The 22,013-nt window shown below is 42.3% G+C and overlaps 1 protein-coding gene across 2 annotated transcripts in view; it reads right to left on the bottom strand.

Moving 5' to 3' along the window:
- The window catches only part of srgap2 (SLIT-ROBO Rho GTPase activating protein 2), a 141,714-nt gene that overhangs the window by 69,788 nt on the left and 49,913 nt on the right, over nucleotides 1-22,013 (bottom strand). For both annotated transcript variants that reach the window (XM_062987110.1, XM_062987111.1), the window contains exon 3: nucleotides 1,994-2,186. In XM_062987110.1, the coding sequence (XP_062843180.1) occupies nucleotides 1,994-2,186 (193 nt within the window). The remainder of the gene's footprint in view (nucleotides 1-1,993; nucleotides 2,187-22,013) is intronic.

The raw sequence follows: 22,013 nt of genomic DNA, 5'->3' as shown, positions 1-22,013 counted from the left end.
GACGAAAATGACCATCCAGACTGTTATCAGTTATCAACAAGTCCAAAAGCCAGGGTCTGTCATGGTATGGGGCTGTGTCAGTGCCCCTGGCAAAGGTCATTTACACTTCTGTGATGGCAGCATTAATGCAGAAAAGTACATTGAGATCTTAGAGCAACATGTGCTGCCTTCAAGACTTCATCTTTTCCAGGGACGTCCATGCAAAACCACATGCTGCACACATCACAAAGACATGGCTGTGGAAGAAGAGGGTATGGGTACTGAACTGGCCTGCCTGCAGTCCTGACCTGTCCCCAATAGAGAATGTGTGGAGAAGTTTGAAATGAAAAATGTGACACCGACGACCCCGTACTGTTACACATCTCAAGACGTGTTTGCAGGAAGAATGGGACAAAATAAAAGCTGAAACACTGAAACACTAAATCACTATGTATTCTCTGTGCCAAAAGTGTGATGAAAAGAAATGGCAACATTACAAAGTGGTAAATGCTTTACTGTCCCAACTTTATTTGGAATGTGTTGCAGGCCTGAAATGCAGGAATGGATGTTTATTAATAAATGAAATGACTGGATATCTAATCTACATTAGCTGACTGGATCAATAACTGATAAATGAAAAGATGTTATAATGCTGAGTGAAGAGTTAAATTAAGTAAATTAGCATATGAAAGAAAAAAGCCTACAGGTTCTCCAAAACAAAAGTCCACAGGTGTTTTTTTATTTATTTATTTTTGATAAAATGCTTTTTAAGGCTTTTTAAGGAACAAAGCGACCAGAGAAAACGTTTTGTCAAGTATCATTATTATGTCTGCATGTAGCTGAGTAGACAAAATAATCACGAAGGAACTAAGAAACTGCTTTTTTGCTAATAAATAAATAAATAAATAATTAACTAAAAATAGCATATACCTAAAAATAGCTAAAACAAAAAAGTTTATGCTGTTACACTGATAGATAGGAGTGTATTTCTTCTCTTACTTTAATATTAATGTATTAATTAACAAATTTTATTAATAGTAATATATTTAAATAAGTAATGAAATTATTTCATTAATTAATAACATTTATTAATATTAATCAATGTATTTAAAAAACATAAATATATATTTTATTTGATTTATATTTATGCATTAATATCTTTTATTTATCTTGTGTCAACCACAATGATTGAATGAAATCAATTATATAAAGAACATTGGGCGGCACGGTGGCTAAGTGGGTAGCACTGTTGCCTCACAGCAAGAGGGTGCTGGGTTCGATCCCCAGGTGGGGCGGTCCGGGTCCTTTCTGTGCGGAGTTTGCATGTTCTCCCTGTGTCTGAGTGGGTTTCCTCCGGGTGCTCCGGTTTCCTCCCACAGTCAGTCCAAAAAACATGCAGCTAGGCTAATTGGAGACACTGAATTGTCCTATAGGTTATAGGTACCCAACCGCTAGGATGCACAAACCAGTGCGCATTGTAGTGCTGGTCCCAAGCCCGGATAAAGTAGGGAGGGTTGTGTCAGGAACGGCATCCAGCGTAAAAACGGTGCCAAATCAATAACAGATTATTAAGAGGCTCTAGTTAGACTAGTCTAGTCATCAGCTGTCCCCACCTACCACTACAGTTTTAGCTTTGAATTGGAATTAACTCTAAGCTAACAGAGTTACCCTGAGGCCATTTAAAGCAATGGGCTGAGAAGACACAAATAGTTAGAATGGCAGTACATCTCCCTAAGTGAACCAAAAACTGTTACATTGTCACCTCAGGCCATTGAAATACAATTCAAGACAAACCCTGGTTAAGGGCAAATTATTTTAGAGTGAACAATAAACCCAACTTTAAGGACACTACAAATTCTATTCAATCATTTTCTGTGATTATAACCGTTCATGTCAAGTAGCTGCTTGAAAATTGGCAGATATAACCACAGAATAAATGTGACCACCATAACCCACATACAGTAGTCACTTTGTCATCCAAAACTCCTCATTTTAATGTCAAATGGGCTCGTACCTGAACTGATGGTCCTTGGTGCTGCGCGTCTTAGCCAGAAACCTCTCGGCCAGCTTCTCCAGGTTGCGGGAGTAGTCCATCTCGATCTCCGCCTTCTTGCGGAAGAAGTCCTGAAGGTCCTGGAGGAGCTGCACACGAAGCTCGCATTGCTGGTCCAAACATTTGAGCTGCTCCACCAGCTGAGCACGGATCTCTGTCGAAGACGATGAAAGGGACACGATTTAGCAAGAGACGACCTTGACATTCACCTTGATAATGAAATTTTTAAATATTATATGGAACTATTAAGTCAGATTTAAGGAAATGGGCACATGATCTTTGAGAAAACAGTATTCAATGGGCCGTCAAGGTACCAACATTGCTCAAGCGTCCACATCCAATGCTTGTGTATCCATTGTAGGTGCTTTTAACAGTGGACGGGAGTAAGCATGAGCACTCTGACTGATCTGCGACTATATTGCCCCATACACAGACGGGTTTGATCATTACCAGTATTAAAATTACATGCAAATTGAGCTAAAGTAGCTCTTTTGTTGGTCCAAACAAGACCCCATAGCCTTCATTTCCTCTGGAATCAATAAGACTTGGAGAGCCAACAACCTTTCAGCAGATTTTGGTCCAACATCTGACCACTGTCAGGTACCAGGTGCTACATTTTGGTTCTGCTTATCGGTTCCTAAACACTATAACCCTTTAATATTGCAAACAAAGGATACCTATCTGCAAGGACCTGTTTACATTAGTATGTCACGCATCAACACAACAGCAAGCCTGAGCTACATGGTGTGCAATATGGACCATGCTAAATGGTGGTGGCTTTACACCAAGTCGTCATGTGACAACTGTCACCAATCCAATGTTGTCAAATGTCCCTCATTTAGGTATGCACAGTTTATTAATTATATAAATACCCATAGCTGCCTGTAAGCACCCCTTGCTGTTTTGGAGGTACCTCAACAAAGGGGTCTGACTATAACAATTTGGCCCTTAAAGTCACTCTGGTCTTGATGAACAATTTTAAGACCTGTCTATATATATTTTGCAACAGTACATATTGCTAAATACTGTGCCAAATGTCAATGTGCATACTAATGTTCAATGTCCAATAATAGCAGCAGTATAGTACACTTTCTGGCCAAAAGTATTCGAACAACAGCCACTCTTATGAGAAGGCTTCTCACCAAACTTAGATGGGCGCTGATGTTGGTCAAGAAAGCCTCAACTGATGTTCCATTTCATTCTAAAGCTCCATGGAAGCTACTCAGGGTGTATTCGAAAAGCTAGTGTGCTGTCTACATAGACAGCATTTTATGTCATCCTGTGCGCGCTCCCGAGAAGGAGGCTGTTCGAAATCCTAGATGCCTTAAAATCCTCACTTCTGAGGCATCTTATTATTTCAATGTTATTTTGGCTCAAGAACGAGTGAGCATCGGAAGCGTCCTTAGTGATCGAGGCAATCCCAGCATTCATTGCGGGTCGGGCGTTCTTCTCTCACAGAAAGATAAACATGGCTGACGGGGCGGAGAAACGAATGGAGTTATTTTCAAACGTAAATAAATTATTACTGATTTTTAACTTGTATAAACTTGTACCGAGTGTTTTTATTTGCAAGTTCGGGCTCGTCAGGAAATTTAACCGTTATCGGTACCTGAAGGAAAATGTTATATTGATGTTAGCGTGCTGTGCTACCTCAGTTTATTAGTTTTAATGGCAAGATGCTAAACGCGAAATGCGAAACCCGATGGAATCGCTGTCTAAGTAGTGCGTTCGAATAACCTGCCTTAGAAGTCATTGACTTATTAGAATCCTCTCTACTAAGGCAGCTGCCTATGTAGACAGTAAGACAGCAAGGCAGCTCCCTAGGTTTTCGAACACACCCTCAGATTCTTGTTCAGTCACTTGTAATCTCACGGTTGGACTACTGCAACTCCCTCCTGGCAGCTGCTCCCATGTCCACTATTAAACCCTTGCAGTTCATTTAAAATGCAGCTGCCCGTCTGGTTTTTAACCAACCTAAACACTGCCGCATCACCCCACTGCTGCGTTCTCTGCACTGGCTTCCTGTAGCTGCACGCATTCAGTTTAAAACACTGATACTCGCCTACAAAGCCAAAGATGGACCAGTTCCAAGCTACCTTCAAGTTCTAATCAAACCCCGCTCTGTACCACGCAATCTCCGAGCCACTAGTCTTGCTGAACTTGTAAAGAGCCTTCCCTAAACTGTTCCTGCAATGTTGGAAGAATATAATAGGATTTCTTTTTCTACATCTGACAGCATTCCCAATACTCTAGTCCATATGGTGTACAGAGGCATTGAATCGGTTAGAGCTGAACCTGTCATAGGACAGACGCAAGGCTTTGGGTTGGCATTTTTGCAGCCTCTGTCCAGTGATGACATGATACACCCAAAATGACATTAACTGATTGTTGGAATGTGAACGTAAGTCAAATTTTTTCAATGTTTGTAAAGGCAAACACGTTCACGCTGTATTTAAACAAGGTTTTGAACCCGCGTCCTGCTATTCCATCATGTTCTGACAGGAGAGCTTCCTGGATCGAAAGTGTTTTTACAGTAAGACTATATGCCAAGCAAGCTGCTACAATTCAGAGTTGCCGTCAGCAAGTACGAAAAGTCAACATGCAGGTTGTACCGACGTTAGGAAAAAAAAATACTCCCACATTTCAACACCTGACTCACTTAAAAATGCTCTGGCAAGTGTTACACTCAAACACAACGTTTCAGAAAAGCTACACCAGACAAATAACTCAAAATTGCTTTTAGCGCGTCCAATTGCCCGATTGCATCATGCTTCCACTTCACCAATGCCAATCCCCGCTCTGATTGAGGAGAACGAAGCTAACCCACGACATATGGGCATCAGCCTTATGCATTTCTCACCTGCACTAAGCGAGTGATAATGCGAATCAGCCCTGTGTATGGAGAGACACACCCTGATCAATGCATGCCCCTGTGTAGGCGCCATCAATCAACCAGCAGAGGTCGTAGTTGCATCAGTTACGAGGAGACCCTATCCGGCTTACTACTACCCCACCCCTATATGAACGACAGGCCAACCGTTGTTCACATGGCTGCTCAGCCCAGCCGGATGGCAGAGCTGAGATTCGATACGATGTATTCGAGATCCCAGCTCTGGTGTGCTAGCGTGTGTTTTACGGCTTTGGCTCCAATATTTAAGGCACATAAGTTGCTAATAACTGGATAAAGTGATTCATTTGATTTATTTATTTAGGAATCAAATTCGTAAAAGATTTTCATGATTCATGTGTTCAAACTGCTATTTAATGAGTAAAAGAACGCAATGATACTCACTATATGGCCAAAAATATGTGGACACCTGACCATAATCTGACTGGACATTTTACGGCCAAAAGCATAGGGCCGCTCAGGTGGCGCAGCAGTAAAATACGCTAGCACCCCAGAGCTGGGATTTCTAACACATCGTATCGAATCTCAGCTCTGCCATCCGGCTACGTGAACAAGGATTGGCTGTTGTTCAGGGTGGAATGGGCCGGAAAAGGGTTCCTCATAACTGGTGCAAGTACGACCTCTGCTGGCTGATTGATGGCGCCTGCGCAGAGTTGATGGCTCTCCATGCGCAAGGCTGATCCGAATATAAACTCGCCTCATGCAGGTGAAAAGATGCAGTCGGTACTGCACATGTGTCGGAGGGGGCGTGTGTCAGTTGTGAAGCTCCTCAGTCAGCAGTGGAGGGTTGTATCGGTAGAGGTGAAGCGTAACGCAATCAGAGTATTTGAATACAACTAGATTAGGGGAGAAAATGGGGGGGGGGGGGGTTAGGGTTAGGAATCTAATAAGAGAGAATTATAGTTGCCGTAAACACTAAAACAGCTACAGCAGAAACTGTGTACATGATGTGGCACTGACATAAGCTCTGTAAATATTGGCAGTGATAACTCAGCAGTAAAAATACCGGACAAGTGACTATAAGGTTCCTGGGTTAAGCCACACCACTGCCAAGTTACAACTGATGGGCTCCTGAGCCCTCAATTGCTTGCACTGTTATCGGTTACACTTAAATAAAAGCATCATCTGAGAGCCATAAATGTAAACAGCGCATTAGTACCACCTTACCTACTCACTGCTATTAAGGGAAACCGTGGTCAAGGAGAAACAGACGTCCAGTATGCTATGCTATGGGTCTGTCTCAAAACCTAGTGAGCACAATTCTCAAATCTCAGATGACTCAAAATGCTGCCTACTAAGACGCCTTGTTTTGAGTGATACTGTGAATAATGAGGGAGCATGGAATGCTTCCTTAGCCACAAAGGCAATCCCAGCATTCAGTGTGGCACAACTTTTCTCACAAAAAAAAAAAGATATGGCTATGTCTAATTTGGGGGACGGAATCAGAAGCGAACCAGCAAGCAATACTTATTCATTTCTCATTTTTATAAAGGTGTACAAGTGTATTTTATTAGCATATACTTGCATTCTATCGAGTTGTTGCGCCCCAGTCCATTGGTTTGAATGGCCTGAGGCTAATTCTGTTAGCTTAGTGACAGCTGACGACGTAAATGCTGTCTAATAACTAGAGCGTCTTAATAATCTGCTTTCTAAAGTTCGATGTCACTTAGAATCCTTTCTACTCAGGCAGCTGCATAGGTGGGCAATGGGCAGTGGGCAGCAAGGCAGCTCACTAGGTTTTAAGACAGACCCTATATGGCTAAGAGTGTGGTGCCAGGCGCTCAGGTAGCCCACCACTGCTAGGAACCATGTTCGAATCTCAGTTAAGCTATTGGTCAACCAGTAAACCCAGTGATGGATTAGGGTGTCCCAACCCTGAGCTACAATGCTACGTGGAAAAAAACGGTCAATGAAACTGAAAAATGAGGCATCCAGGTGGCACAGCTAGCACACCAGCGCAGAGATTCTGAACTCCTCGGTTCGAAACTCGGCATTGCCACCGGTCGACTGGGCGCCATCTAGCGAGCATAATTGGCAGTGCTTGCAGCAGACACGTCTCTGCTAGGGCGGGATGACCGGACTATGTGGGTGGGGTTTTCAAAACGCTGTGTAAGGACCCTGATAAGCAGATGCATGGGTGAAAAAGGGTTCCGCTAAGGGCTGCACGCGAGTCAGAGGAGGAGTGAGCAGCAATACACCCATCTCAAATGCTGTGTTGAATAACTGTGCACAAATTCCCACACACACAGCTTAAAATCTTACAGAAAGCCTTTCCAGAAGAATGAATGGAGTCATAGCTGCAACAACAAGTCTATGTTGCAGTGTTTATACAGTATATACAGGGTCTGATGACTGAAATGTGTCTATTGGTAGAGCTATATCTGTGACACCATGGTTAAATTTATGTAGGACTACATAAAAAGGAACAACATGTTCTTTTTTATATGAATAACACAACACAAACGTCTTTTTTAAACACGCTTCAACAAAAAGTACTACATGGTAATACATTCTCTACCATGAAATGATCTAAAGCCTCTATTAAATGTGTATTATAAAACCCACCCCTACTATGAATTACAAAGACCGACTCCATACAGCAGATTCGTATTAAATTATCAGGTTTTTTTTACCTTTGCATTGTCGGCTGTAGTGAAACCTGATGACTTTGGTCTCCATCACCAAGCTGTGCCATGTCACAGCAGAGCCGAGGGCGAAACTCAGACGCTCAGCCGTCCCGGCTCTATTGTGTTTTGAGCTGAGAAGGCATTTTCACTATGACACCAGGGGAAGTGAGATTATCGCTTATAGTATCACGCTTTTAGTCTCGAGCAATGAGCGGACACCAGAATTGGATTTTAAATAATGCAGATAAAAAATATGAGATAATAAACTGGTTTGGGGGTCAAACACACATACAAATGATTACAAATCATTATTTGTATGCAGATACTGATACACTTAGTAACCCTCTTGTGCCTCATTTACCTTGTGCCATAGGACGCCCATTTAAAACATAATATTTGGGAATTAGACCATTAGACCGTTCTAAGCACATAGAGTATGTGTAGAGTATCTAAAGATCCCAACAACACTGCTGAACCTGATGTTAGTGTCACTGCAATGCTGGGAAATGTCCAATAACCAAAAATCATCTGGACAGCCAGGGTCCATTAGAGGTTTCTTCATTTATAAATGGACAAAGGACAGAGCAACACACTAACCGTACACTAGTACAAATAGACTATCCATCCATCCATCCATCCATCCATCCATCCATCCATCCATCCATCCATATACACACACACACACACTGACCAGGCATAGATTAGATTAGATTAGATTAGATTAGATTAGGATAGATAGATAGATAGATAGATAGATAGATAGATAGATAGATAGATAGATAGATAGATAGATAGATAGATAGATAGATAGATAGATAGACAGATAGACAGACAGACAGACAGAGACAGACAGAGACAGACAGACAGATAGACAGATACTTTAATGATCCCGAAGGAAATTAAAGAAGGAAATTAAAGGTTACTGATACAATTCGCAATCCCCTTTTTGTAAGCCTAATTTATTAATAGAAAGGGCCCCTTATAAGCCACCCTAGAGTATCTAAAGATCCCAACAACACTGCTGAACCTGATGTTAGTGTCACTGCAATGCTGGGAAATATTTAATACCCAAAATTCATCTGGACAGCCGTGGTCCATGAGAGGTCCGTTCATTTATAAATGGACAAATGGACAGAACAGCAGTCATACTAACTGTACACTAGTATAAATAGATAATAGTCTAAAACAGTAATCTGTTAAAATATGGGGGTTGGAACACAATGCTTTTTCGGTGGGGTGGGGGGACGGGGGAAGGACAGACAAAATGTACCTTATTTCCCCAAGTTAATTGTGGGTTTTGTATAGTTATAAATACATAAATGCAACTTAATAAAACAACATTGTAGAACGTCCTACATCAATTTCATTATATTTGAGTCATTCATTGTTAGTAATTATTATTGTCCACCCTTTATAACATTTCTGTGCCCTTAGATGATTTAAATAATGAATGACTTTATTATTATGCTTTAAAATCCCAACAGAAGCGGTCAGACTGCACGTGTAGATTTCTGTCTAATGCTAATTTTTCCGAGAAATGATTTGGATATTTTGCATCATGTCCTAGTATAAAGGTAGAACTCATGATCATGAGCTGATCATCTAATAAGTACAATAACGTTGCCAGGTAAAGCTTTAATATACTCTCTCTATTTGATTAGCATGTGTAGTTAGCGCTTGTAATGATCACTACAGACTGTTTAAACTCTACATTATAAATGATGACCTGGTTCTGCTAATACTGTTTATAGTTTATAATGTACATGACTGTCACAGTCACTATATTATGCTGTTTTTAATTATTGTTTTTTAATTCGCTGTGTCTTCGATTATCAGTTTTAGCTTAGATTTTTTAGGTAATCGTTTTCGTTTCTCGACATGCATGGCATGAGACTGAGTGAAATTCAATGCCAGTGTGCAATGGCTACATGCTTCAAGACTTTGTTTGTCTCAGATGTTCCTGGGAATTACTACTGGCATCAAACGTAGAAGTATTTATGCAAACCATGTTTGGTTCAGCATGAGGTCGGGCGCTGTTCACAAAAGTGTGTGGCTTAAAGGTTCAAGGTATTGGAAAAGCTTTAATAAAGCTAGGTGTAAATATTAGAATCCAATCAGAACCAATATATATGGACCTTGGGGCAGCCACAGAAACCAGAGCTGTTTAACCAATCGTGCATTTATAAACAGCAGCTGGAATTGGACATACTGGACCATACTGGACATTGGACCAACAGGGAATACTATACTACCCAAGTAATTAGGGAGATCTAGTCTAGACCTAATCATAACTAGGTCTACCAGCATAAGTACCACAACATGTTCCTAACACACGTGTTTAGCACCATGTAGACATCCTTCCAGTAATGATATTAAAGGGTCAGCACGCTAAAAGAAAACAGCTGGTCATTTTTCAGTTACAGTAAGATAATGACTACTCTGGCCTGCTAGCTTGCGTGCTTTGTCAACACCTGTCTCATATAATTTGCTGCTTGCTATATAATTTTGCACCACAGGAAATGACTCAGTGTCTCATCTCAACAGCCGAACAGGCTGGCAAGGTCTATTTGAGGCATGCTTCTACTTATATGAAAGAGGAACTTGCTGTACTGACATGCCAATCTGATGTACCAGCTTTCATGTACTTAATCAAATATTGCTTTTTTTTAAGGTAGACCTACCATTTAGAGATACTTAGTGTACATACAGTTATAGATGGACCCATCTATTTCCATGCAATAAGTCAGCCAACCTTTATTAATTTTACAATTGAAGGGATAACCAAAGGATCAGATATATATATATATATTTTATCCCCCTTTTCTCCCTTTAAGTGCATCCAATTGCCCGATTGCATCATACTTCCTCTCCACCAATGCCGATCCCCGCTCTGGTTGAGGAGAACGAAGCTAACCCACGGCCCCCTCCGACACGTGGGCAGCAGCCGTATGCATTGTCACCTACACTTTGACGAGTGCAATGCGGATCAGCACTGTGTACGGAGAGACACACCCTGACAGCACTCTTTTCCCGTCTCTGTGCAGGCGCCATTAATCAGCCAGCAGAGGTCGTAATTGCATTAGTTATGAGAGAGTCCCTATCCGGCTTTAATATCCCACCCCTATCTGAACAACAGGCCGATCGTTGTTCATGTGGTTGCTCAGCCTAGCCGGCAGGCAGTGCTGAGATTCGATACGACGTATTCGAGATCCCAGCTCTGGTGTTCAGAGTGTGTCACAGGAGAGTCCTGAACATTGAAGAACAGCATGAAAGGGGGCTAACAAAACATTCAGAGTAACAGATGGACTACAGTCAGTAATTGTACAAACTACAAAGTGCTTCTTTAAGGTAAGTGGAGCTGATAAAATGGACAGTAAGTGTAGAAGCAAGGAGGTGGTTTTACTGCTATGCCTGATCAGTGTATGTAAACTTTTGACTATAACTATTACAGTACTGGCCACTGACTTCTGGAGTAAGATCTGGTCTGCCACATCCCACATCATTTTGGAATTCAGAAAGCGATTCAGCAGATCTCAGTGGCATAAGAATGACCGAACAGATGCAGCCATAGTCAGTGCTGATGTCAGCAAGTAGTCTACAGACGCCAATTTTTTGGTACGGTCTGATATTGTACGACCCGAGTCATACATGCTCAGATTTTCCAGAGGTATCACGGCACCATAAAACGATTTCAAAGGCTGGTTATAAAACTATACTCTGGTCAACTGGTGAACTTTCCAGCAGCTTTGCAGAAGTAAGTTTTGTAAGGGGGAAAAACAAAGTTGCCAAATCTGAGAACTGTTGAAAATAATGTAAGCGGAAAATTTTTGGTTTTGAAACTTGCGACTAATTAGGAAGAGTCTAGCACTATTCCGATATCTGTAGGGAGCCCTGCACCCGCTGATATCCAGCTGGCGAAATTGATTGCCTCCTACAAGGACTCGTCTGCAGACCGAGTATTACTTGTCTATCTATTATTGATTACAGCGCTTCAGATTACAAGCAAGACAGACAGACAAAAGATGCTACAACTGCGGAGAAAACATCAATCGTATCCGTGGGTTGATTGATGCTCGGTATGACCCAGCTTTCGGTGGTGCCACCCGACAGAATCGCTTCTAAAAGGCCAAGCTTATTGTCATCACCAGAACTCAATAATTAGTAGAGGTGTCCACATACTTTAGGTATGAATGCTGTCTTCTCAAAGAACATTTAAAGATACATCATCAGTCTGATTTGGCTGTGCACCTAGTACCCTATTATCGGCTAATATCACCAGCCAACCAATGTCAGTTGGGTTCTAGAAAGACCGAATATTACTTGCCTATCTATTATTGATTAAAGTGCTTCAGATTCAAAGCAAGACAGACAAACGAAAGACGCTACAACTGCGGAGAACACATCAAATTAACAACCGTTACGCAATCGTACCCGTGGGCTGATTGATGCTCGGTATGACCCAGCTTTCGGTGGTGCCACCCAACAGAATCGCTTCTAAAAGGCCAAGCTTCTGGTCATCCCTTACCTCCCTCATTATCCCTGTCCTAGACCACACCTAAGAACTGTCAAGTCAAATTACAATCCCTGGGTACAGGTCTTCCAGGTCAGGGATGGAGCCAGAGCTTCAAAAAACAGCCATGACCAAGAGGGTCCAGTTTTCTTAAAAAGGTGCCACATTAACTAGGTGAGCCAAAATCAGCCTTGCGTCTGTATATGCCAGACCCCTGTTTCTTCTAAGGGGTTGGAAAAAATGAATGCAAGAAGGGTCACTGTGGTGACTTAAGTCATTCCACCAAGCTTGGCAAGTGGGCGTCTGCTGTATTCTCCAGCAGAGTGTTGTAATATTCCGCCCACTTAAAAAAATACCAAATTACAGACCAGAAAACCACCCTGTCTGCTGGACTGTCTGTATTACTTTGTTCAGACCTCCAATCACGGTTGGCACAGATAAAACTCAACAAACTGTCAAAGGAAACACCAGGGAGTATAGATTTCATTCTTCCTGTGGATGTGTTCATAATTTAAAAGACCATATTAGAGGCATCTTGGAGTTGGGAAATGAAATTGTGACAAGTAGTGGGGATTAGACCAACAACCTTCAGCTTACTAGTCCATGACCTTAACCACTAGGCTACAACTGCTCTGGTGTAAACAGTGTAAACAACACAGGTTGACTGTACGGAGGGAAAAAAAGGATGTGGACACCAGACCATGAGTATACTGGGCATCCCATACCAAAACTATGTGCATTAATATGGCATTGCCCTTTTTGTTTGGGAATTTGGGAACTCGTGCCTATACATTGCCCATAAACACAGTTGTTGTACTAGAACTCATGGCTCCCAACAGACGTTCCAATTAATCCCAGAGGTGTTCAGACTAAGATCAGGTCAGGGCTCTGTACAGGTCACTACACTTCCTCTAAAGAGTCTTTGCCAGACTGTTGCCCAAAAGTTTATACACCTCTTCTTGTGGATATGTCTTCATAATTTAAAGACCATATTAGAGGCAGCTTGGAGTTGGGAAATGAAATTGTGACAAGTGTTACAGGAAAAGTGGTGGGGATAAGACCAGCAACCTTTAGCTTACTAGTCCAGGACCTTAACCACTAGACTACAACACAGGAGGTCAAAGTTGTTGCAATGTTGACTGTACGAAGGGGAAAAATGGATGTGGACACCAGATCATGAGTATGCTGGGCATCCTATTCTAAAACTATGTGCATTAATATGGCGTTGCCCTTTTTGTTTGGGAATTTGGGAACTCGTGCCTATACAATGCCCATAAACACAGCTGTTGTACTAGAACTCATGGCTCGGAACAGACGTTCCAATAAATCCCAGAAGTGGTCAGGTCAGGGCTCTGTACAGGTCACTACAGTTCCTCTAAAGAGCCTTTGCCAGACTGTTGCCCAAAGGTTTATTCACCTTCTAGCAATGGGTGTAGCTAAATCACCTGCACTCAATAATTAGTAGGGGTGTCCACATACTTTAGGTATGAATACTGTCTTCTCAAAGAACATTCCAAGATACATCATCAGCCTGATTTGGCTGTGCACCTAGTACCCAATTGTCGGCTAATATCACCAGCCAACCAGTTGTCAGTTGGGGTCTAGAATGCATCCAGTTAAGACAAAGTATTTGGTACTTCTGCTGTGTTTGCATTGTGTTCCACACAGCTGCCGGGTGTAACGACGAGGAAGTGGACAGCACGGCTGTGTATAATAATATACACGTATGGTGATGGCACAACACTCGACATTGTGTAGCAAATGTCTACAGACAATATTACAAAGGCCAGAACAATAATGAAATAGGAAGTCTGAAAAGAGGGCCTTGTTTATCCTGAGAGGGGTCTGGTGTGTATTTGCGTCATGGGGCAGGTTGGAGGAAACGCTCTGTTCAGTTCGGCAAACAGGAAGCGAAGGACAGTCTTGGGGGAAGTGAGCTAGCTTTGCTCGGAGACGAGAACTGGTGTAGAGCGTTACGAAACTTAACGAATTAGAGAAGAGGTTTTGGAGCAAGTCAGCATTCTCAGAGTAGAGAGAGTTTATCTGGAATTACTTGGTATTACTTCAAAGAAAATCATTCATATGAAAGTGGAACAGTCAGGGGGAAAATCAACTACTAGAAATCCCTTACCATATAGAAGCACTTTGTAGTGCTACAATTACTGACTGTAGTCCATCTGTTTCTCTGCATGCTTTGTTACCCCCCTTTAATACTGTTCTTCAATGGTCAGGACTCTCCCAGGACCACTACAGAGCAGGTATTATTTGGGTGGTGGATCATTCTCAGCACTGCAGTGACACTGACATGGTGGTGGTGTGTTAGTGTGTGTTGTGCTGGTATGAGTGGTATGAAGACACAGCAGCGCTGATTTTTTTTTTTTTTCAGTTTTTAAACACCTCACTGTCACTGCTGGACTGAGAATAGTCCACCAACCAAAAATATCCATACAACAGCGCCCCGTAGGCAGCATCCCGTGACCACTGAAGTTCTCAAAGATGACCAACTCAGCAACAGCAGCAATAGATGAGCGATCGTCTCTGACTTTACATCTACAAAGTGGACCAACTAGGTAGGAGTGTCTAATAGAGTGGACAGTGAGTGGACACGGTATTTAAAAACTCCCTCATACCAGCACAACACACACTAACACACCACCACCATGTCATTGTCAGTGCAGTGCTGAGAATGATCCACCACCTAAGGCTAAAAAAGTATGTAGAGAAACAGACAGACTACAGTCAGTAATTGTAGAACTACAAAGTGCTTCTATATGGTAAGTGGAGCTGATAAAATGGAAAGTGAGTGTTGGATGGAGGTGGAGGAGACTCCAAATACTTTTGTTCTTATGATGTTGCTCCTGATGCAGCTCTTACAGACTATAGATAACAGAAATAGGTCATCAAGATATTTGTTTCTTATTGCTCTGGCAGCTCGACTCTCAAACCCCTCAAACATCCACCACTGCCCACATGGAGCTGCAAACCACTTTTCTTCAGCAGGGCAGCTTTGTAATACATCACATACTCAATACCCCTTGGATCCTCTTTTATCTGCACCATGCTGTTTTTCATTAGTTTCTTTTCTGAGGAGGCTGTGTTTCCTCAGGCTTACCTGGTCAGGAGGGTCAGGATAAAGGAGCCTGAGTGCAGGAGGCTGTAATTCTTGGCTGCGGTATCCTCACTGCCAGATGGCAGGCTGATTTTCTAGGGTATGGAGCGCTTGGTACGGAACACTTCTCCAGAGGAGAGAAACAAGAGGACCATACTGCGGCACAGATGGCCCAGTTCGCTGTCTGTGCTGGGCTCCGGAGAGGGCAGGTGAGGTAAATAATGAGGAAATAATGTAGACCAGGTAAAGATGAATCTTCATCTCTTAGGTATTTTTCAGATGTTATGCCCAAAAATTTTCTGCCACGTAGTGCCAGAGAATTTAAACATAAAATACGCAGGCACATGACTAGCTAGTTACTTGTCAGGTACAGCAGCGCAACTAACACATCCTTATGTAGCCCTCCGCCCTGCTCTTTGCATAGGCTCAAATTCCCTGTGCACTCTACCAACCCCTTTCCAAGTTGCACAATACCCACACTGACCAAGAAAGATAACATTTTAAATATGAATATAGTTTACAGCTAAGAAAATTCCCAGCCATTTCACTGCTCAAGTTGGCTCGAATTTTTAATTTTGAATCTAGTAACGTAGCAACGTGAGGAACAACCATTGAGAATTCACAGCAAGCAGTTTTGCTATTGGTTGATAATTCAAATTTGTTGGGTAAAATTCAACAAATTAAAAAAATGACATGAAATGGCACTTTTCCTACTGAAAAATTGTTGTTTTTGACACTTGAGACTCAGAAAAGCTAATTCTCACAATTTTCTCAGCACCCCGAGCTATAACACAAGTTTAAAAGTGAAACAGGAGAAAAATCCAGCTTTCAGAGTGGATTTGACTGTTATTCCACTCAAATGCAGATTCACACTTTGCTGTCGTTTTACCGCACCGCTCAAGCCAAGCGCTGAACAAAGCGCCTGTTCATTGTTTATTTGAAATGAAATAAAAAAACATTTTTTAAAAAGCTGAACATGTCGAATTTAAGGGAAGCGTTGACTTTAGGGATACAATTTTCTCCACGAAATGCGTCGAGTTTTAAAGATTTCGAGTTTAAGGGACGTCGAGTTACAGGGTACTACTGTAATATGCAAATCAAAACTCAATGTAGTGGCCAGGGGTGAAGCCAGACAAATTAAACATCTGGGGCTTAGCCTAAAGGTCCAGGCCCATGCTAACTATTTTTATTTATGAAAACAAAATGACTAAACAAATGTGACTACAGAGTCATTTAAACCTCTCAAACCGAGTCTTAAATGCTCCTTGCTGAGCTTCAAACTGGCTGAGGGGGCACTGTAAGTGAAACACCTGCTTTGGGCAACTTTCTGGAGTCCCTAGATCACCAACTGCTGTTCTATACAGTTACAGTTAGATCATTTAATAGTGAATATTTAATTAGAAAGACTGGGGGTGCGATATCACAGTGGCATTGGCGTCCATGCATCAGTGGTTAACCTTTTGTTCTTAAAAACAGCCATTCTTAAGGAACCTACTGGCACTTGTCAACAGTCTACCTTTGATTACACTAGTCTATTAAGGAACTGTCTGAATCTCCCTTGAAGGTACACTATATTGCCAAAAGTGGTCACTTACTCATCCAAATCATTGAATTCAGGTGTTTCAATCACTTCCATGGCCACAAGTGTATAAAACCAAGCACCTAGGCATGCAGACTGCTTCTACAAACATTTGAAAAAATGGCTCGCTCTCAGGAGCTCAGTGATAGGATGCCACCTGTGCAACAAGTCCAGTCGTGAAATTTCCTCGCTACTAAATATTCCACAGTCAACTGTCGGTGGTATTATATGAAAAAAGTGAAAGCGATTGGGAACAACAGCAACTCGGCCACGAAGTGTTAGGCCACGTAAAATGACAGAGCGGGGTCAGCGGATGCTGAGGCGCATAGTGCACAGAGGTCGCCAACTTTCTGCAGAGTCAATCTCTACAGACTTCCAAACTTCATGTGGCCTTCAGATTAGCTCAAGAACAGTGTGTAGAGAGCTTGATGGAATGGGTTTCCACGGCCAAGCAGCTGCATCCAAGTCTTACATCACAAAGCGCAATGCAAAGCGTCGGATGCAGTGGTGTAAAGCACGCCGCTACTGGACTCTAGAGCAGTGGAGACGTGTTCTGAGGAGTGACAAATCACGCTTCTCCATCTGGCAATGCGATGGACGAGTCTGGGTTTGGCGGTTGCCAGGAGAACGGTCCTTGTCTGACTGCATTGTGCCAAGTGTAAAGTTTGGTGGAGGGGGGATTATGGTGTGGGGTTGTTTTTCAGGAGTTGGGCTCGGCCCCTTAGTTCCAGTGAAAGGAACTCTTAATGCTTCAGCATACCAAGAGATTTTGGACAATTTCATGCTCCCAACTTTGTGGGAACAGTTTGGGGATGGCCTCTTCCTGACCTTCTCGTCCAACATCAGTGTCTGATCTCACAAACGCGCTTCTGCAAGAATGGTCAAAAATTTCCCTAAACACACTCCTAAACCTTGTGGAACGCCGTCCCAGAAGAGTTAAAGCTGTTATAGCTGCAAAGGGTGGGCCGACATCATATTAAACCCTATGGATTAAGAATGGGACGTCACTCAAGTTCATATGCGTGTGAAGGCAGACGAGCGAATACTTTTGGCAATATAGTGTATGTCATGTAAAGAAGACTTCAATGCACCAAGAACTCAATGCAGGTGTTGTGTTTTGAACATCACCATTATGGGATAACATAAGCCAATGCTTATCATGTCACTGCTTCAGACAGAACTTCATCATATTTATGGTTTAATTTCCAGCTCTTCTGCCAGCTTGCTGGTACATCCTCTACGTTTGAGAACAGACCCTGAATCACTCAACTCACTGGACTGTCAAATGACCCAAATGGTTGCTCAGCAATTATCTTTAGTAGCGGCTATTACTAATGGACTGCTGAAAGCTTTAACTGGACTGTGTGCCAATCGCTAATTGATGAGGTCCAGTCCAGCTCTCTGAACCGAATCCTGAAGCTGTTGTACAGCAGGGTCATTAAAATCCTGCGTTTGATTGGTCATCAAGGGGAATAAATAAATACTTGTATCCGGTATTGGGCTCAGCACCAGCAATTGATTCCCAATTCCTTACTGTTAAGGGTTTTTTGTTGGCTTTATTTGCCCTTAGTGAATAAGGGAAGGCTGAGGAAAATATTGTGGACAAATGGCAGTATCTGTATACCCTCTTTGCTCCGTACTATGTACTGTACTATGTACAGCCTTGCATCTTGCCATACTACAGGTAGGAAGCATGACCTGAGAGCTTTGTTCATACATGCTTCCTTGACCCTAGTTGGGTGCATCGCTTGCCTGAGAAAAAAGGACTGCCCTGATTCAGCAAAGTAGACTCCAGATGTTCTTACTCTTACCCTGGCCGCTCATAGCCAACCTTGTGAATGTGGCACTCTTGAGACTCTTCATTAAGGAGCAGTTTTGACACCTCCAGGAATGTACTCTGACCTGTATAACCTTTATAAGGTTCTTTTGAACGGCTTCTCTGGGACCATATTTGACCTCACTCAGATGAGCCTGAGCCGATTAGCATTTAGCCGTCTGCCTGCCATGTTCCAAAAGCATCATCTGTATGCCAGGAGACCACTTAGTGTTTTGGATGTTGAACTTGCTGGGTAGTAATTGTCTTAAAGAGATTGTTGAATGATGCGTTCGGACTTTGCACAGTCAGCGTTTGGCAGATGTAAGCAGTGTGGTACGTGATGAAGTCTGAGGTTCGTATCCTTGACTTGGATCCAAGTTATTACATAGAAAAAAGGGCGTCCACAGTTGTGGCATACTTCGGTCGCTTGTGCCAACACTTCAACCACCAAGCAGGAGACACTGTTACAGCAACAGTGATCAGAAACCCTATGAGAGACTCCTTCCATCAAAGGAATTTGGGCACTTGGGAACTTAAATACAATCGCTTTTCCCATTGGTAGGCTTTTAGTACCATGTTGCTCATGTACATTTTGCAATAACTTTAATTTGACCAGATAGTAGTGGTGAATCCCCATCTAAACTCCCCTCTCTTAGTCTGCTAAGCACCCGGTCAGTCTGCTGGCACCCAAAGTCCAGTCCAAGGCTAACGTATCAGATGTCTTTGTTTTGCCATTTATTTAATATATGCCAATTTATTGTGCTGTGCTCTTAGCTTACTGACTGTCTACTTCTCTTTGGATTTACATCTGTTTAGGGGGGGTACACATCTGGGTTTGGGGGCATTAAAGAGCCGCAAGTTGATGTTTACTTGCCCATAATCTTGTGGTTACATCTGCATTGGATTATGTAACTGTCATATCTAGGATTCCAATCGGCAATAGAAAGAAACAGGGATAACGTGGGTTGCCAGTGGCGTGCCAATTAGCTCAAATGTTCAATCATGAATAATGTTGCCTGCTTAGAGTTGTTCATCTGTTAGCTTTGTTGTCTGGGATAGGATGCAGGAACGACAGTTTCCACAGTAACCGTCTCAATTATGGAAATTTACGATGGCGACACTGTAGCAGTTTATTTTTGAGCATCACAGCACCGAAACATGCACAGACACGCAGATACGCTTCCGTCCTTCGGTTCCTCTTTTGTGCCGGTTTCTTTTGACCCGACAGCTGCTCTGCAATAGGACCCTTTGCACTTCTTCATTCTGATGCTCACTGGCATATTGAGAGGTGGCACGACAACATGCACTCGTTTGCCGTCGCTTCCTTCCTCTGCCCTCCCTCTTCCACCACCCCCTCCTCTCTCCCCCACCCCCTCCTCTCTCCCCATCTGCATCTCGCCATATGATCCCAAAAATGGTCGCGAATGGTTGACATAATGAGGTTTAATACGAGGACAGGGAGAGGTGTCAAAATTGACACAGAGAAGGAGGCAAGGGTGCAACAAGTAAAATTCTAGAGAATCAAGAGCAAACGACCTTGTCATTGACTTGGTTGATGCGTTGTGTAATATCTACCAATGAAGTGTCCACATACTTTTAACGTTCTACGATTACTAACTGTAGTCCAATCTGTTTCTCTGCATGCTTTGTTAGCCCTCTTCATGCTGTTCTTCAATAGTCAGGACTCTCACAGGACCACTACAGAACAGGTATTATTTGGGTGGTGGATCATTCTCAGCACTGCAGTGACACTGACATGGTGGTGGTGTGTTAGTGTGTGTTGTGCTGGTATGAGTGGATCAGACACAGCAATGCTGATAGAGTTTTTAAACACCTCACTGTCACTGCTGGACTGAGAATAGTCCACCAACCAAAAATATCCAGACAACAGCGCCCAGTGGGTAGCGTCCTGTGACCACTGATGAAGGTCTAGAAGATGACCAACTCGAACAGCAGCAATAGATGAGCGATCGTCTCCGACTTTACATCTACAAGGTGGACCAACTAGGTAGGAGCGTCTAATAGAGTGGACAGTGAGTGGACACAGTATTTAAAAAACCCCAGCACAACACACACTAACACACCACCACCATGCCAGTGTCACTGCAGTGCTGAGAATGATCCACCACCCAAATAATACCTGCTCTGTAGTGGTCCTGTGGGGGTCCAGACCATTGAAGAACAGGGTGAAAGCAGGCTAAAAGAAGTATGTAGAGAAACAGATGGACTACAGTCAGTAATTGTAGAACTACAAAGCTGATAAAAGAAAGTGTGCCACCATGATAGAGTGTGTTTACAAACAGCCAATCCTTTATGATCAGAATTATGGTCAGCCTGGGGATTTAGGCTGGAGTGGGACTAAGCCAGCAGCCGTGGGACTAAGCCAGCACACACACACACACACACACACACACACACACACACACACACACACACACACACACACACCGTACAAATAAACCTTCACATTAATGATAAGTGGCTCCAATTAAATACATTGACCCAATAACAGAACTCTGAGGACTATATTATTTTACAGTAATATAATTTGGCAACTTGACTGAGGTTAGTTGTTGGTAAGTTAGCTTAGCTTGCTACCAACCGACTCTGATCTGACAGCAAGCAAGACAGATTGCAAACCATCTCCTAAGGTACAAAACTTTCTTTATACACAGGTCTTAATTTATTAACACTAAATTTAGTTTGTTTATAATGCTGGAAAAAATCTAGAATTAATTCTCAAAGTTGGAAACCACACAAAAAAAATGCTCAGTCACAGCTAAGTTGCTAAACCACAAACCTTTTCTGTCATAAGAGAAAAGCAAGATATTAAGTCTCATGTCTTTATAAAAATGAACTTTCAATATATAAACTGGAAGTTTTTTAGTATGAGTATGACTTACTTCAGTTATTTGGTTCCAACGAATGGTCCTGACTTCCCTGCATATCAAAATAACACTAGTCGGATGTTAGCCCTTAGCTGTTAGCATAAACAGAAAAATAAAGTTAAAGTGCCTTCTTCCAGCTGGAAAAGATGTCAGTTTGGCTGTATTTGCTTGGGATGAAACGTAGTAGTTCTTAACATGCCAGATTATCACCTGTTTTCAAAAAGACAAGCTAACAAACAAGCTAACAAACAAGCTAACAAGCAGGCCTGGCTATAACTAAAATAAGCACACAGTTATGGGAACTTCAAATGATACTTTTTAGAGTGAGTCACCTCTTTAAAAAAAGTCCTGAAACAATTCTGTGCTATGTTCTAATGCTAATATTTAGCTTCTAGGTTAAAAAAAAAATCTAGAATTAATTCTCAAAATTAGAAAACAACACAAAAAAATGCTCAGTCACGGCTACATTGCTAAAACACAAACATTTTCTCTCAGAAGCTTAGACCTGATTATTTTAATGCATATGAATTGTTTTTAGTATGAG

Source organism: Trichomycterus rosablanca, chromosome 24 (assembly GCF_030014385.1).
Source record: "Trichomycterus rosablanca isolate fTriRos1 chromosome 24, fTriRos1.hap1, whole genome shotgun sequence".
Classification (NCBI taxonomy): domain Eukaryota; kingdom Metazoa; phylum Chordata; class Actinopteri; order Siluriformes; family Trichomycteridae; genus Trichomycterus; species Trichomycterus rosablanca.
This window is presented reverse-complemented; position numbering and strand designations above follow the sequence as displayed.